The sequence below is a fragment of the Accipiter gentilis genome, chromosome 12 (assembly GCF_929443795.1).
Source record: "Accipiter gentilis chromosome 12, bAccGen1.1, whole genome shotgun sequence".
Lineage (NCBI taxonomy): Eukaryota > Metazoa > Chordata > Aves > Accipitriformes > Accipitridae > Astur > Astur gentilis.
The window spans coordinates 20,793,230-20,811,874 of record NC_064891.1 but is presented as its reverse complement, the minus strand read 5'-3'; the positions used below and the strand labels follow the sequence as shown (position 1 = coordinate 20,811,874).

The following is an 18,645-nucleotide window of genomic DNA, read 5'->3' as shown; positions in this document are numbered from 1 at the left end:
AGACAGGAAACTGGAGTGAGAATGGAAGGAGGCGTCTCATACACATAATTCAGCATACCTATTTAAAAATGCTCACATGTGGTAGTTTTTTCATTGCAAAGACATATGGTGGTTGATGGAGGTCTTTAAATGCAACAATTTCAGCAATTTGAGGGTTATCACAGAGATTAGGGCCAAGATGCATTCTTGACCAGACTGAGCCTAGTCAAAGACAGAATAAAGTAAGGGACCATGGCTTACAAAGCAATGGGGAACTGCATATCATGGCAGGAGAGGATCCACTCTCTAAAGTGACTGGAGGCACGTAACAGCTGTAATAGTAAAAATAAATAGTTTGTATTTACTGTCTAATTAACATTGACTTTGTAGTTACCATAGGAAGAAGATGATTAGTCCCATCTCATTCTTTAAAAGGCAAAAGAAATGGCTGTTCAGAAGAAGATACAGCTGATACTGCAGACAAATACTTTTCAGATGTGTTTTCTGAAAGACACAACCAAGACGATAGCTTGTCACAATCTGATTTCACACAATTTTGCTTTAGTACTGACTTAATTAACCAATTTGACAAGACATCCAATCAAGACAAGACTACCTGTTGTGTGTAGATTGAAAGACCAACTGATTTGTAGCTTGCAGAAATATATAATCACTTTACAAAACAGTTGGTGGAAAATCAGGTGCTGAAGACACACTGCCAAAATTTGAACTCATCCTGGGCTCCCTATTTATTTATCTGTTCATAATGCAGACTGCAATTTAATGCAGGGACAATATTAAAGAACTTTTGTTTTGTTTTCCGTCCTGGAGATCTTTCCCCTGGCTACCTTTTGCCACCCAAATTCTATGAATTACCTGCAACTAAAACATTAACTACAATATTGTGATTGCATATATATGAAAATCTGCAGCAAATACATCAAATGCTATAGTTATATGTATAATTCTTAAATATAATATTTAGATATAGTATATATTTATACTTCTTTACACAATGTACATCTAATAGTGGAAAGTGATGCATTTAAGAACTCTGTCAGTAGAGTCTGGCAACTGGAAATAAGGAGGAGGTGTGAGCTGTGCGTTGACCATCAGCAAACGTTTCACTGTGCACAGCCTCGGAACCTTTGTTCCAAAGTCACAAGCCCTTTGATTTAAGCTGATACAGTTTCTTCACAGAGCTAGGTTAATTATCTGCAACTGTGCTTTTGATCCAAGGGTTTATTTCTTATTATATGTGCAACACTTCTATATTAACTGATTCAAACAATGTTTCTTTAGCAGTGGTTTATTTACATACTAAATTACGAGTGAATGTTTAAAAGCGGACCAGAGAAAATAATAAAACAAGAGCTAGCACTGTGCAGTGGTGAAAATATCAAAATGGGAGATCAATCCATACATTGTCAGGTTTGCAGCTTACTTGCTGAAAGTCACCTTATTAAAGCACCTATTGGCAAAGCCAGAAGAGTAATACTTACATGTCACAGGGGACTTCTGAAGAGTATTTGTAACAAACATCTTTTACTCTCTTAAGTAGAAAATGTTTTAGATATATTGCAAGTATTTTGTTTCCAAAACCCACAGAGAGAGCTGAAATAGCATAATAATCTAATCACTACATAAATTTCCACACTCAATAATGGAAAGCAGCGCCAGACCCTTTTATCACCTGTGTGTGTCCAAAACCTGTTAAATAAGAAGTATGTAAATGAATGATAAATAGATAATCTAAATTACAGTAAGGCCAGAGCACATAATATCTCATCCATCTTCTGAACTATTTCAGTATGGAACATGCTGTGTTATTGTTACCCAAATTATGTCTAAACCCAAGGCTCAATCTGTTACTGTTTCCACAACAAATGCAAATTGAAAATATGTGAGTATTAAAACCAAACTATTACGTATATATAAATATATATTTCCCAAACATACAAGAATATAATGGAAAAGAAATATTAACTGCTTGGCTATGGTCAAAAGAGCTAAATCATTTTGTTATAGTATGACAGAAAGGCTGTAACATTTCCACAGTTAATATTGTTTGATCTGAAATTTGTCATGGTGTTGGGTTTGGGGTTTTTTTGTTGTGTTTTGTTGGTTTTTTTTAAAATATGCATACTAACTGTTTTGATTTGATTTGCTAATCCTTAAAAAATATCCTATTTTAGGTTTTTGTGCTTTTTTAATTTATTTAATTGAAGTTCAAAAGTAGCCTTATGGGGAAACTCAAAGTACATTTAGAGACATTTAAAATCTGATTTGTTGGATACAGCTGAAGAAAACGTTTTAATCCCATGTTTACATTTTTTAAAACTTGTTTTAACAAAATTACTTAAAATGTATCAGAAACATTTTGCAATAGGTAAACATTTTGATCATTTTACAAGCCAGTTTCTATCAAACGAGAGGAGGTGGCTACAAATTAAAATATGGAAGACTTATGTTGGCTCCATAAGCACTTACCAGCTTTGTGTTTCATAATTAGTATTATGGGGCCTTAAAAAGCTGATTTGAGAGGGAGTTCCTGTCCAAATGCATTGTCAAATTTATGCTGTAGAGCAAAGTGTTCAAGGTGAGGAAAATAATACATTATAGTACCTAATGAATAATGGGCAAGGGTTATCATTAGTTTGTCATTTGTTTCCTTTTTTTAATAATTGTTCACTGTGATGACAATTGAACACTGGGTTCTTAATAATTAATGTAGTTGTCTTGATTTTGGTTTTCTTAAATATGGTAGGTAACTTTTACTGTAATGAAATAATCATTGCTAATTTAAAGGAAAAGCTTAGTTTTTAGGAGTAATAGAGAACTTGTACTGATTGTAAAACATATAAAAAAAATATACTACATGCATACTCTAAAGGGTATTCCATTTGTTTATAGAAAAACAGCTTCTTAACATCAAGTAGATCACCAAACACATTCCTTTCAACAATTCAGGACTATTTCCTACCTGAATTTCTTAATTATTTCATCCAAACTAGTATTCAACATCAGGATTGTTAGGTCACTTACATGCTTTGACAAATTATTCTCCTGCCTTGAACACATTTTGTTGTAATGTAAAATTTTCTTTGGCCAGTGTCACTTTTTAATTTCTTACTCTGTTTAATCATTAACCAATTCCTCTCTGTCTTCATTATGCCTCTGATACTTACCCCTGTTTTATGGAAGCTTGAACTTTGGACAAGGGAGCAGCTCATTTAAATACATACCTATTTTTATCTGTAGCTTGTGTCCTGATAACCTACCAACTCTAGGTTAAGGTAATATTAAATCCTTTGTGAATATATGTTATTCCAAAATGCAACTGAGAGTTATGATATACACAATAATCTGTTTGGAAAATGAATGCTGGTTTTTTAATAATGAAGTTAAAATGAAGCACTTAAAAGAGCAGTTACCACTGAGTAAAATCTAAGTCAATCTAAGCCACAGTAGTACTGTTTTGTCTTTAAAGAAGCAAACATATATGCAAATGACAAAACTTTTCTTTAACAAGGCAGAAACAGTTGCTGATTTTGCTGTTTTGGCTGTCACAGAAATAATTTAGTCCAAAGAAAATATCCATAGCTCTACAATATTTAAGTTACAACATTAAGTTACATTAAGTTACAGTATTTAAGTTACATAACTTACCAATGTTTTAGTTACTGCTGAACAGTGCTTGCAAGGCCACCTCTTCCTCTCACTCTGCTCTCCCCTACCACCAGCAGTGAGCGAGCTGGCGGGGGGCGCACAAGAGGTTGAGAGGCGACATGGCCAGGAGAGCTGACCCAAACTGAGCAAACAGGTACATCATACCATATAACATCATATTCAGCATTAAAGGAGGGCGGGAGTTTTTCAAAGTTAACCGTTCCTGGGAGACTAGCTGGACATTGGTCTGCTGGTGGGAGGTGGCAAGTGATTGCTTTTGCATTACTTGGGTTTTTTTCTTTTTCTTTACTATTAAACTGTCTTTATCTCAATCCCTGAGTTTTTCTCACTTTTACTCTTCCAGTTCTCCCTCCTGTCTGGCTGGGGCGGGGAGTGAGCAAGTGACTGGGTGGCAGCTTAGCTGGCAGTCGGGGTCAACCCACTGCAACTATACAATGCAGTCTCTTGAAGACACTTGCCTCCATTTCTGTGATCTTACTAGCAATCGTCATCTGCCTCGTTGTTCTTGAAAACAAGTGACCAGAAGCATACAACATACTGAGATCTCATCAAAGATTTAGAAACTGTTGCTAATATTTTCACTTTCCGTGAGAAGTAGGGAACTGGCTAGCGCCAGTGTTTTCTTCATGACTGTATCACACTGGCAGCTCATACTTCGGTAATATGTTCCCCTGCCAGAACTTTATGTCCAGTTCTTTCAGAATCCTGGAATGTCTGAAGAATCTTTCACTATTTGCAACCTCCCCCGCCCAACCCCCCAAAAAACCTAAAGTCTAACCTGCTTAATTTTGGTTGCTCTCAATTTTTCCCTAACTTCTTGACCTCTAGCACACAGCTTTTTTCTTGATCAGTCCTCTCTCCCTTTGCCTCTGGGCTTTCTGGCTAGTCTCAGTGGTGCTGATAGGCATCACTAGTCCTTCCATTCCTTACTCCTGTAAGCAAATCATCCTCCTCAGACATTCTCTCTTATAACAACCTGTATTCCATTTTTGTTCATCCTTGGTTTCTTGGTTTCCCTTCCTTTTTTCTGTGTACGATGTATTGCTCTTATTTGTTGCCAAACAATGTTTTGTTTCTGCCCATTTCTCACCTTCATTCTCTAGTGCAATAGACCTCTTCTTGCACATTATTTATCCTATTTTCGTTAGTCTCTGCTTCTGCCCTGTTCTATAGATAGGTGTCCTCAACACTTTCTCTTTGACTTCTTGTGCAACAAAGGCCTGTAAATCTTCTCTTCTTTTCTCTGTTACTGCTGCGAATTTCCCTCTAAAATTGTACCATCACCTCCAGCCCTCTCTAGTACTTGGATGTTTTATTGAGCAACTTCTCAGGCATAAAGTATATTTTTTCAGATCCATATTCAAGTACTGCCTACATCGTACAGAGCTGAGCTCTGCACCCATTCATTTGCATTGTCTCTGGAATTCTCCTTCAGTGTCTCCTTTGCCACAATAATTATAGCCTCCTTTAGAGAACTCTGGCTCTTCCCCCAATCAAATCTCATCCTGTGGCTCTTGTTCTACTGTTTTTTGTTGGTTCCACTAATTAATTGTTCTGTCCTCTTGTGCTAGGGTAATCCCTTTCAAGGGGACAAAGTGCCAAGTAGTTGCACAACTAGAGTGCTGTGTCTATTTAAGGTTGTGTATTGTGCATAATATTTGAGCTCCTTCTCTACGTTCAGAAGCATAGAGAGCATTTTTAATGTCAGAATCTATGAGGTTAGGAAGAAAATCAGATGTTTTTCCTATTTGTATCCTAGTCTTGTAAAAAAGAAGCGGGGGTGGGGGGGTGTTAAGATTTATTTTTTTTTTTTTCAGGAGAGAAGCCATGGAGAGTAAAAATTTCATAAACTAATGGGAGTGACTAAAAAAGGAATGGAGCCCATAAAGAAAGCAATACTTCTGAACTAGATAGATGTTTCAGTATTGAGCCCTTAAATAAGTAATTTTGAAATCAATTTTTCATGGATCATGAGTAAGTTTTAGAGGAAAGACATGTTCTCAGTGCCTTGTTATGAAGTAAATGCTGGAAAACACTGCAAGTCAAAGGAGCAGACTCACCGAAGGATCTCTCTGCTCTCTCATTCCTAAGCTCCTCTAGACAGTTTAAAGTGAACAAACAAACAAACAAACAAGAAAACCCCCTGAATATGAATTAGTGTCAGAATGTATTTATTCTGATAGGATAGAATTAAGAGATAAAAACAGAGAGCTACATTATTGTACTCTGAGACAATAAGAAACTCCATAGCAGATGACACCTATAGGTGCAGCCCTTAAAACACATCTTGAGGGTAATTTCATTTGTGTGTTACCAATATCAACAGAAAGTAGTATTTTCCTATGAGTGGATCTAGTACCAGGGACTTAAATCCTTTTCCAGTTTCTACAGCCTAGTCCCATGTATCGAAGAAACTTATTTTACAGCTCTGCTAAGTTCTGTTCTGAACACCATTCGATGCAGCAACCGTTAAAAAGTTGTGTCTTTGCTATCATGGTGCCTGAATCTGTTATGATTCCACAGCCATTTTCATTCCTCTTCTCCCTTCCTACCCATCTTTGCATAGAAGCCTAGGAAACTAGCCCTCAAGCTCTACCAGGTGTTACCAGCAGCTCTCCTTCTCAAGGTTAGAAGGCAAAGAGTGAGATTTCCACGTTTCTGTATAGCTTGTACTTACTGATCCAGAAAGGAAATCAGTGGAATTACTGAGTGTTAAACTGAATCACATGCTTGAATGCTTGTCTGGATGACAGCCAAAACATGCCTTAGATTGTTATGTCTTCAAGCCTTTATTTCACAAAGCTAAAGTGCTTTCTTAGAAGTTTTGTATTTAGCTAGTTAGGCAGGCTAAAGCCTTTTTGCAGCTGCCATTTTAAAATTGGGCATTCTTTAAATATTATTCCTATTTGATTATTTCCCTTTCACCCCCCTCCACCCAAGAACTATAGCTTTCCTTGTTTTTATTGTATAGTGGCAACTCTCCTGTGGAGTACTATCCTACCTAGCTTATTCTGCCTGTTATGTGAGTACTGTTGACCTTCAAAAGAGTATTCTCAGTAATCAGCATGGCAGGAAACTCTTCCACTTTAGCCACTTATGCTTTTATGTGTTCTTTGTTTGCTTAAATACTTGTTGATTTGCTTTTGACAGTCATCCAGTAGGACTTCCTTCTCCTATATGCTCTTGCTAATTGGCATTCATGCCAGAAAGTAAAGTTTGCAATGCCTGCTTGAAAATTTTGCCAAAAGGTCACAGAATCATTGCTATTCCACTCAATACCTTAAACATCAGAATTTGAAATGTAAGAAGTTAAATGTTTCTTTTGACCTTTTTTTTGCAAAACATGCTTGAGGACGGGGCTTATGCCTTATGAAGATGTGTCCTATACTTGGCTATAGGCCTGAGAGGAAGTTTTTCCCTGGTGCAAAGAATGATGTTATACCTTTCCAAAGAACCTTACAGTCACAGTAGCAGTGAAACCCAACAGAAGTGCTGCAGTATTTAGGGATAAATATTAACTAGTTGAATATGAATATTATAAATTAAGAGCTTTCCTTTTAGTCTGTCTGCTTTCACTAATTTGTCGGTCACAGTCTCAGAACAATGCATACTCCATGACTACAGGCCTCTTCCACTAAAAGTTCTGCTTGAAATAGGGGTGCCAGATCCCTTATTTACATGACTGAGACACCAGGACATCAAACATGTTGCTTACTCCATAGGTTAGACTTACCCCTTGCCTGTCAATTCAGGATCCCTCTTAAGCATTTTTTTGCCAGCTGGCAAAATCCAGCCAGAAAAGAAAGCTAATACATGCTTCTTTCTTTTTACATCCTTCCATGTAATGTCAGTCTTTTCAAGGTATCAATCACTTAGTAAATTATGAAAGATCCACTTAATGTTGTCCTGATACAAGCATATATGACATTAATGCTAGGTTTGCTTGACAAACACTCTGATTGATAAATGGAGAAGCCCCAAGTTTTGGTAGTGGCAAAATTAATGAGTTGAGGAAGTAAAAAACTTCATTTTTAAGGCACAGATTGTTAGCTTTGACCATTTATCCCCAAATGACCCCCTCAGGATGCAATATGCAATAATTAGTGAAAAGGCCTTTCAGAGTATACTCTCCCAGATTAACAAGCAGTTGAATCACAGGAGATTTGAAATGTAAAGGACATTAATAAAACACACACAAAAAAAGAGCCAGAACTAGTCAGCACTGAAGTTTGTTTAGCAAAATGTGTCCTGATCTATATACGCTGTTAGGTGCTCCCTGTAAATATTATTTGTGATGTTTTTATGCCACGGCAACAAATATCCAACAAGGAACAAAAATACAATTGGGGACAAAATTTTTGTGTGTTTAGTGGTAGGATGATAACATCTAAACCCGTGCCAAACACAGAAACTTAAGCAGTAAAAAATATAAAGGATGTAATACTGATGCATAGAAGTTGGAAATCCTGAGGTCATAAAATAGTTATCACAGGAGCAACTGCTGGACAACTAATATCTCAGTCTTAGCAAAATACTCAGCTCAGAGACTGTGAGTAATATGATATGCTAATAGAGGTCTGTAACACACTTGTAATAGATAGAAGACTAAAAATAACAAATACAGTTCTCAAAACAGTAAAGCAAGGCAGTATTTTCAGAGCTTTTTTAAAAAAGGGAAAATTATAATCTGTGACCCTCTTTTACAGTGATAGTTTTACTGGAATTTACTGGATCCTGAAGTAAACAGGCAGGATGTAGTTTGAAATACTCAAAATAGAGTGCTTGTGTAGAGCTTCTTGTGCTTTTATTCTTCTTTAAAGCGCAGAATGAAATCCTAATGTGTGTCAGTTGCCATAGCTTTACTGAAACCAATGAAGCTATTTCCATTGCCAGAGTTGTTTAGACTTTGACTAAAATGTTAACCTGGGAAAAACAGGTTTATTGAACAGCCGAGGAAACCAGCACACAAACTTCCAAAAGAAAGATTGTAAACAGATCAATAGGCAGAAAAAAATTAGTACCAGGATTCAAAGAAAGAAGAACAAAATATCTCTACTATAGATTTGTTTCATATTTCTGCATAGGAAAGGCAAACAAATTTGGAAAAGAAATTATTTCTGCTTTATAGTATTCTAAATCACTTCTAAATAACAATGCAGGAAGACTTACAGCAACTGAACAATCATCCTTAGTTTCTTGCCTTAGGTTACAAGAAAATTGATTATCAGAAAAGCTCTAGTGTGTGCTACAGAAGCCTCCCCCTTTCATGTAAATTTTGAATGTATTTTTGTGGAATGTAACAAATTATGAGATTGCACGCTGAACCACTTTTTCTATATGTATGCAAGTGGTGAGTGCAATACAGTAGTTGTCATTATTTGAGGTTTCTTCAGTTTGTATGGGTGATGGTTTTCCTTCATTTCCTGGCAGCCAAACCCAGAATGTATAGAGGAATGGAAGAGGTTGTGTGTGTGCTAACTAATGAGAGCTGAAGCAATACTAAATTATATTAAGCTGGTTTCTGTTACTGTAGCTCTTAAAAAAGAATAAATGGTGTCGTAGTTCATAACAGTGCAGCACAGCACTCATCCAGAAAACTTCAGATTTTCTTTCAGAAAGGGTAAGATGAGTCTACTCGTGAGTACATTCATTTAGACAAAAGTGTTTTTAAAAAGATTGAAAAAAGTACTTCACAAGGGATGTTAAAAGCAGTTGTATATAAAATAATTGGCAATACTGCAAAGCACAAATAAATCCCTGTGTGCCTTTATGTTATAAAGATATGTGGAACAATAGTATTGAAAAGGAATAAACTCTTGGATAAAATTACAGGTCTGCATTCTGGTATTGCTTACTTCATTGATTTACATACAAGATGTTAAGCCAAAAGCAACTCACTTTGATGACGGTAATTAAGTGATAATAAATTAAAAAAATCAATTAAAAAAAAAATAGTCTCATTTTCAAAACAGGCTGATGTCAGCAGCTCCCACTGAAATAAATGCCTGATTCAGCTGTAGGTAACTGGTTTAGTAAATGTGCCACATCTACCTTGTGGGAAGGCATAAGAGGAGGAGAAGCTAAAGATAGTATTTCCCCATAGTCTTTTTTTCAAGCAAGTTTTTTCATCACTTTGGAACAGTAAAGCTAAAAACTAGTTCTATGTCATTCTAAGTAAGGGCTGATACAGTGTTTTATCTGCCTCACAATCATTGTCTCTCTTTAAAAAAAAATTATATAAATTACCAAAGATATTAATAACTGTGTGTCATACTGTTTGCCTGAACAATACTCAGTTTGCTGAAGGAAATATAGCCCTGCTGTCTTATATAGGCTTTTCTTTGCTCTCCCACCAGGACTGCTTACTACTTGCTTGCCACCAAAGGAAGGTATCTATTTGTCCTGAATGGAAGCACAAAATTGCAAACTAATTTACTTTGTTGTCTTTCTAAGAACAGCTAACGAAGTTTGGTTTTGGCAGATATTCACCCAAATGCCATGTAAGGTCCACAGGGTTGGTAAAGGTGGAATCAAATTTAGAAGTCACCAAAAATATGGCCATTCACATACAGCCTGGCACCTTTTAGTCTTAAAGCCAAAATAGGCATCATGCATAGTGCACATAGAGACATGTGGCAGAATGCAACTGAAATGAAAGCAGTAAGGAAAATTCATGTGAATTATTACAGATGAGTCCCAAGCTGCCACCTGGCTTCTGAAACTTCCCTGACTAAATGTTTGAAGACCTTAAGACTTAGCTTTATACCAAAGTATTATGACTGCATTCTCTATGATTCAGGCTATTAATAATAAATCTCTGGGCATTTCCGTGTGGGACCTCAAGAGGCCAAGGAACCAGCTGACTCTGTCCATGTAAGCATTTCTCTTTGGTTTTTTTTGAAAACTTAACTGGTAACATTGGGTGCCTCTTTCCACATGGGAACAAAATCAGAACAAAATGAGGTGTGTTACACCTATGTCAGGTCAGAATGAACACACCAGCACACTCTTGCTACTTCCAAAGATTACAGCAACTCCCAAACCAAAACCAGAGTTGCCATCAATGCAAACACTCATTCCAAGGATCAAGATAGCGCAATAGGCTCTTTCACCAATGTTCCTGGTGCCCTCTCCATAAGACCTGCAAACTGGATAATCAGCATAGCAGAGAGTATGGCTGAAATGTGTATCCTGAAGAATTTTACACTTTCCTTCCCTAAAACCAGGAAGTTCTATATGTCTAACTGAGCTCACTGATTTTTGTTCCAACTCTCTGCTTCAGAAGTTGAACTTCTGAACTACTGAATTAAATGACTCCTCCTGAGAGCACACACCTAGAAGTTTTCAACACTCCTGCAAGAACAGGTCCAACAGCATTTCAGTCTCAGAAAACAAAACTTTCTTAATTTTTTTCAAAATTTTACATCTGTTTGATTTTTTCCAAAGCGACTAATGCATTCCTGCCACTCTACAGTACCCCTGCTGTATGCCACCTCAGAAAGTCTTTCCTCCAAATTGATTAGGTCAGATTTAATACTATTATTTGTTTTATACTTGGATATTGAGCCTGCAAGTTGCTGTGCCTGCTCTTTTCCCACTGGGTTTTCTACCTTTCGCTTTCAGAGCCTGACTGACATTACTGATCTTTGTCTTAGACCTGTATAGGCAGCTAGTAACAGTTTTGCATCAGAGTAGCCATGCAGAGGTCATCTTGTTGAAAACCTGTTTTATATTAAAGCTTCTTTACACACCCTCTGTACACTCAAAGGCCTGAAGAAAATCCTATTGTAAGTAGTATGTCACACATAATGACTCTTCATTAGCCCCTGCTGGTCTCCAGGTAGTATGTACCTTACAGGTAAAATGTAATAGGCTGATGAGAAAGGGTTGTTGTCCTTACAGGTTAAAAATTAGGTACGCGTCCCTGATATGAATTAGAGAAGCACACTGAATTTAGGAATAGCAGAGCTAACTGTAAGCAAAAGTCCTCTAGGCCTGATATATCCAACCCCAGCCAGTTGTGAATGCCAAGGGAAGACCATGCTGATACCACCCTGATATATCCTCCAATCTCCAGCAAAGGAGAATGCATATAAAGTTTGTCAGATTTGGGGCTAGTGATTTCAAGTTTATAAATTCTCTAGCCATTTTTCCCTGCTGTTTATCAGCATAGATAAATATTTGCTTTTTTAAGGGATTTTTTTAGAATTTTATGTAGCAGTTTCTTCTACGTAAATATTTTTTCCAGCTTACATTTCAAACTTTGACAGGCAATGTTAAGTTCTAAACTTCATATATGATGATAAGTAATTTAAAAATGCAAAATGTTACATTAATGAGGCCTCTTCATAATGTAATTTTCTAAAGAGTACTGCTTTTACAAACATGTATAACCTAAGGGAACATATCTTGCATTTTTAAAGTCAGCTTGAGTTTTCTAAAAGTCACAATGTCACTACCTCGAGTAAACATACGTATTGTTTTCAGACATTGCAATAGAACAAATGCCGATATTTACTCTTTTCCTGAAAACAAGTATTTCATTTCTTTGTGATTTCAATCTATTTATTTTTGTTTCAGTTCACCAGGCACTATGGGAACATTTTCATCATTGGCAATAGCTATTTCAAAACTGAGCAACCTAGTTGAAAAAGAGAAAACAAAATTTCTTCTCCCTTAGTTGCAAACTATGAATAAAAAAAAATGCATGGAAGGGCTATCGTTTACTAATTCTAAATACCTGGGACAAAGTACCATACTTTCAAGATTACTTTTGGCACCAAGGCAGGCATGTATAGAATTCTTCAGGGCACATAGCAAAGTTGCATCCCATAGACCGAAGCTTGTGGTCAGCTGAGGGGATGATAAATATCAGTTTATTCTATTGGTTTCAGTAAGAGTGAGGCATTTATACTACTCAAATGCCTACCATATTTCTTCCAAAGATGCTTCCCTGTCATTCAGAAAATCTGAGGGATACTGAGCAACAAGAATAACCTATTACTTTGAGAATGATCCTTTTTTCTTCTGTATCAGAAATAGTTTAGCTACTCACATTTAACTCATACAAGTCAAGATTCAAATATTCTTTGAGCATGTTACTTCCATTCCTATTTCTTTGGAATGAAGACTGACAAAAGTTGTAAGCAAATTAAAGAACAAACTAGCAAGAAAAAAGTCATCACTTACAATCTTATAGGATAAAAACATTGTAACAGTTAAGAATCTGAGTGTATAACTTTCCTGGTTTTGGCTGATATAGAGTTAATTTTCTTTCTAGTAGCTGGTATAGTGTTATGTTTTGGATTCAGTATGAGAAGAGTGTTGATAACACACTGATGTTTTCAGCTGTTGCTAAGCAGTATTTATACTAAGGCAAGGATATTTCAGCTTCTCATGCCCAGCCAGCAAGAAGGGCACAAGAAGTTGGGAGGGGACACAGCCAGGACAGCTGACCCAAACTGGCCAAAGGGGTATTCCATACCATAAGACATCATGTCCAGTATATGAACTGGGGGGAGTTGGCCTGGGGGGTGGATCACTGCTTAGGAACTAATTAGGCATCTGTCAGCAAGTGGTGAGCAACTGCATTGTGCATCACTTGTTTTGTGTATTCCAATCCTTTTATTATTGTAATTTTCTTATTGTTATTAATATCATTATTAGTTTCTTCCTTTCTGAGAATAATGTTGGTAACACACTGATGTTTTTAGTTGTTGCTAAGCAGTGTTTATAGTAAGTCAAGGATTTCATGCCCAGTATATAAACTGGGGGGCAGTTGGCTGGTGGGGGGCACGGATCGCTGCTCAGGAACTAACTGAGCGTCGATGGACATCGAGTGGTGAGCAATTGCATTGTGCATCACTTGTTTTGTATATTCCAATTCTTTTTTTTTTTCCTTCCTTTCAGTCTTTATCTCAACCCATGAGTTTTGCTTTTTTTTTGATTCTCTTTCCCATGCTACTGGGTGGGGGGGACAGTGAGCGAGTGGCTGCAAGGTACTTAGCTGCCAGCTGGGGTTAAACCACGACAATAACTTACAAAATTGCTTAAGAAATATGGCACCTTATGGTTTTTTTCTGGTTAGAAATACTAAGTAGTACATTTAAAGTAAAGGTTTCTTTCATTTGCAAAAATTTGTAGTGGTTATGTGAACTAGAGAAAATTACCCTTTCTTTAGAAGTATAAACAGAAATCAAAATTAAGATCCATGATTTAAATGAACAGGTTTTTGTTTGCTGGTATTTAAGTCAGGACAAAACAGGTGTCTTAAATTCCTTTGAGATAAATCAGTCTGTCCCAGTTCTTGGATGCTACCATACATTCAATATGGTATGAGCACTGAGCTGTTAGGAAAGGTATTGGCAAAAACCTTCAGATACTGGAAAGCACAGAGGATCAGTACTAGCCCTCCATCTTGCTGGATCACCTTATTGTTGAAAAGTCACTTTTACTAAGTGTAATACAGCGCTTGAGTTGGCCTTCTCAACATTTATATGTCAGTTCACTTTCAATACCATATCTTACTCACTGGTAGTCAAATTATCTATTAGTTTCTTGTTAAAAATTGTCACATAGGCACAGCATATAAATTTGCATTATTGTCAGGTCATTCATCTTTAGCCGGGTGAAAACTACTAGAAAACTACTTTGTCCTCACTATGACCCATGTATCTTGAAATAGCACACAGTTCAAAATGAGACCTGAAATATTAATGTGTCATTTAAATTATGCAAAATAATCTACAGGCATCCATAAAATCTTATGAATCTGAGAGGTATTTTCAGTTACATGAGGGCAGGAGATGAGTGGGGGTTTTGTCCTTCAAAAAAAAAAGGGGGGGGGGAAGACAGAAGAAAGAAGGAATTGTTTCAAAAGTAGAACATGAGAAAATGTTTCACAAACATCCCCTTGGAAAAAGAAGTCCCATAGATACTTGAAGAGTGAATCTATCAGTAGTGTACATGCTCTAGACATTTCTATTGTATCACCATACATTTATAATATGTTCAGGTACTGTTAGATAACCCCTAACTGAGATAACAAATGTTAGTAGCATAGGGGGTTTTGAGTACAATGCACAAGTCATGTGTATTTGAGTATGGAATAATAGAAAAGAGAGAGTAGGAAAGCCAGTAAAGCTGCTTGGATCATAGGTATCCAACTGCTGAAGACTGTTTTCTCAAAACTCAAGATAAATTTGATACTAGAAAGGAGAGCTACACTTTATGTTCTGATCAGCTAGAGAGAGTGCAAATGGTAATAGCAGGTACCCATAGCAGAATTTTCAACTGGGTTTATGCCCATGGGGAATTCAGAGCCAGTGCCTCATAGCTCTTCTCTCGGGTTTCCCTATATTCTCTCTAGCTCCCAGCTCCTTGCTTCTACCTGGTAAGGAAATGAAAGTAAATGGATTGATTTGAAACTACTGGCTCCTACAGGGAGAAATGATGGCATCAGCAAAAGAAATGTGTATAAAATCAAAGTCTGTAGTGATGACCCAACTGTTTTCCATTCCCAAAATATTTTTGACTAATCAAGGTAGGTGTCCATTCAGTTACAGAACAGATGTGGTGGAAATCACATTCACACCAGAACATCGGGTAGGTTCAGTCTATGAAGATTACCTTCTAGCTCCTGGTGCTGTTTTCACATTTCTCAGCACCACTGAAGTCATGGTGCTGAACAAAACCTCTAGAAGGTCTCCTTCATCCTCAAGCTGGTAATCAGAAGTATTCTATACTAAATTACATGATAATGACTTACAGAGACAACATAGATGTTTCAAGAGTCCTCCACTTGAAACTGAGACAAAAATCATGTAAATACAGCAACTTGACATATGTTTTCCTTAGCAAATTTCTCTCGAACCAAGATGCTTTGTCCCACAGCTAAGCTCTGAAGCATCCTCTTATGCAGAGCTCACTATTGAGAACAGGTCTCAATTCTTCTCTTTCTCCCTCTGGTCTTTGTCAGCTCCAGCTTGCACATCACTCTTCCTCCAATATATATGTATATGCTGTGTTTCTGGCTACAGGAATAAGCCAATTCCCCTCATAAATCAGGATTGGAAGGGCAGACTCTTATCACATCTCTCTTGTCATTCAGGAGTACTAGACCGCAAAAGCTTCATCACATCCTGAAAAACTTTACATTGAAAAATTCCAGCCTTTATTAAAGGCTGGGGGTATTTCTGAGATAAAGTTGTCAAAGGAAACGTCTCCCAAAAATTAGACCAAATTTAATATCTTCACTGTATTTTCCTCAAGTTTTACCATATAAATTAAGTAAGTGTGTGATAAGCTTTTGTTTCAACTTTTACAGAAAATGAATGCTGGACTGACTTTTAAAAAGTCTTTTTTAATCTCAAAGTTAACCTACATAGAGTCTTCATAAAGGTACGTGTCTTTCTGAAATAGACTCTTTCTGTATGATATTGCTAACTCTTGTATATTTGAATTCTATTTTTAGAAAGGGTGAATGCAATAACATTTTAACCATGTAATTTAGCAGAAATAGAACCAAGCACTTTGCTTCATGCACCAATCAAAGCAGAATAGCTTAATGCATCTCTTTAATAATCTAAAGCCTTGCAGTTTTTATAGACCTGTGAGATCCAGTTAGATGTTTTCTAGCAATGTTTTGGGTCTGGTATAAATTTTCTTCAATAGTCATATTCTGACCTGATAACAGCGTACTGTATATCAGAATCTCAGTAGTATATGAATGGTTTTGAAGATTTTTGGAAAAAAAATTTTGCCCATTCCTCCTAACCATCTCTGATGTGATGTGACAGTTGTACATTTTTCTAAATTTCCTACCTGCTTTTAATTGTCCTCCATGGGTCTGCAGGATCTAAGCAGAAGTGAGCAAAGCCAAGCACAGGAGAACAAAATCATTGGAAAAAATACCGGGAAGCTTCAGCAGTTTTCCTGAAGCTATGTTTGTTTACTTTAATTGTAATGATCTCGTAAGGGTGTGAATTTCTCAATTCACATCATATTGATGTTCCTTTTGTTCTACAGTTGCAGAAGATAACTGATTAGCATTCAGTCAGAGGATAAGCTCAGTTAAAGGATACTTATTGAGTCATTTCCAAATTGTGGTTAAAATTTCACTAACAAAATTTCACTAATACACATCCAACTGTGTGTGTGATTTCTGTCTTTTTTAAGGTGGAGTGAAGAGGAATTAATTTAAATAATTGTATATGCTACTTAGTTACTTGAATATCAGCATGATTACTATCAGAAAAAGATAATAGCTTCGCTGAAACAAACTGATTGTATTTGCCTCTGAACTCATTTTTTGAGGAAAAAAAAAAGTGGATATCACCTGCATCTTTGAAAGACTGAACTTTTTTTGAGAACTCATACTTTATGTTAATGCTATACTACTTTTTGTCTAATGGTAGCAACTGAAAACATCCACTAAGATGGAACCTAGTGTGATATACTCTAAACTATGTAAACCTGTAACTAAGGCTAATGTTTTCCAAAAGAGATTACAAAACATCTCAACAAGTCAGACAAAATGCAAAAAGGAAGGAGTTGTAATGTCATTTTTATTGCTGGAGAAGTGAGAAACAATAATATTGCTTTAATGGCCCCTGGTCAAGCATAGAATTTGTGGAGATTTCAGGAACTGAACAGAATTCTCCTGAATGCAAGTGTGGATTTTCAGGTGAACAAGCATCCTGCTCCTTAGAAATTACATTAGTTTCTCCTCTGGGTTTACACAGTGGAATTATTCTTGAGAGATTGGCTACTAAACCAAACACTTTGCAGTTAAAACCGCAGTGACACCTAGGCCAGGTTTCAATGGGCTTGAGACACTACACTTGTTTATTATGCAGTATCATAGCACTAATATCACAGACTAGAAGAGGCTTCTGGGAGTCCAGTTCCTAGTTCCAAGACAAAACCAAATGCTGATCTCTCTTTTTTTTTTTTTCTTTTTTTTCCTTTTTTTTTTTTTTGAGAGAGAGAGCTCTTTGCGTAGTACCTAACACTTCTAGAGAAGATTCTTCAGTATTCTTGGGGAGCTATTTGTCTCATAACAAATATGATAACTGCGTATCACAGCTTAATGTCTTGTAGTAAGAGCATGTGGACTCTTGCTTCTTAAAATGGAAAAGGATATGAAAAAGAAGATGAAAAACTTTCAAGGACATCTAACTTTTGCCTGTTGCCAGAATAATCATAAGAACTCCTGAAAGGGGAGCTGCTGGGCAGAATGGGTAAGTAAAAGATACCGCTGAATTTGGATTATGCCTGACCTTGCTACTGCTTGTATCAATTGTTTTCTGCTGACTAAACAAAAATTTAGTCCTAATTTATTTGGCCCTTTGAGGATTTTTTTTTGTTGAAGGCTGGTAGATAAAATGGCCAAACTCAAACTTACAGCCCAGAGAGTGTACTCTTTTCTCCTGCTTCTTTCTTTGTCTGCCATTGCTGCAGTCATCTCCTGTAATTTACAGAGCCTGTTGGCTACTTCACCTGATGCTCCCAGGTGGCAGTGTGAATGCGATTTGAGGAGCAGAGAAGAGGAAAAAACATCTGTTGGTGCTCACTAAATATGAGGAAGATAACGTGGTATTTCCTGATATGAGATATAGGATTTGAGGCCAACAAACAGGCTATCCTGTGTGATAGGGTCATCTGTTGACTATGCTAAGGAGGGAACATAATATTGAAAGCTGAGAAAAAGAGTCATGAGATAGCTGTAGTGGAAAAAACCCTCTCATCTCAGATCTTCATGTTTGAAAAAAGAATGGTAGCTGGGAAGGGGAAGCACAAATGATTTCTAATTAATTAATTAATTCTATTAAGTGAAGTGAAAGGCACATTCTGCTGTAAGGCAAATAAAGACAGGAAGAAATTACTTAAGTCTAAAATGCCATAGCATACCTCTCAAATTACGTTGACAAATCTATCTGCAAAATCAAAAGCAGATGAGATGAGAAGCATTGTGGA

At 36.7% G+C, this 18,645-nt stretch overlaps 1 protein-coding gene across 15 annotated transcripts in view; it reads right to left on the bottom strand.

Moving 5' to 3' along the window:
* IL15 (interleukin 15) overlaps positions 1-18,645 on the bottom strand; it is a 51,665-nt gene that overhangs the window by 12,506 nt on the left and 20,514 nt on the right. For all 15 annotated transcript variants that reach the window (XR_007507751.1, XR_007507748.1, XR_007507752.1 and 12 more), the window contains one exon: positions 374-483. Coding sequence is in view for 9 of the 15 variants with exons in the window: in XM_049814723.1 (XP_049670680.1) it covers positions 374-483 (110 nt within the window). In the remaining 6 variants the exon portion in view is untranslated. The remainder of the gene's footprint in view (positions 1-373; positions 484-18,645) is intronic.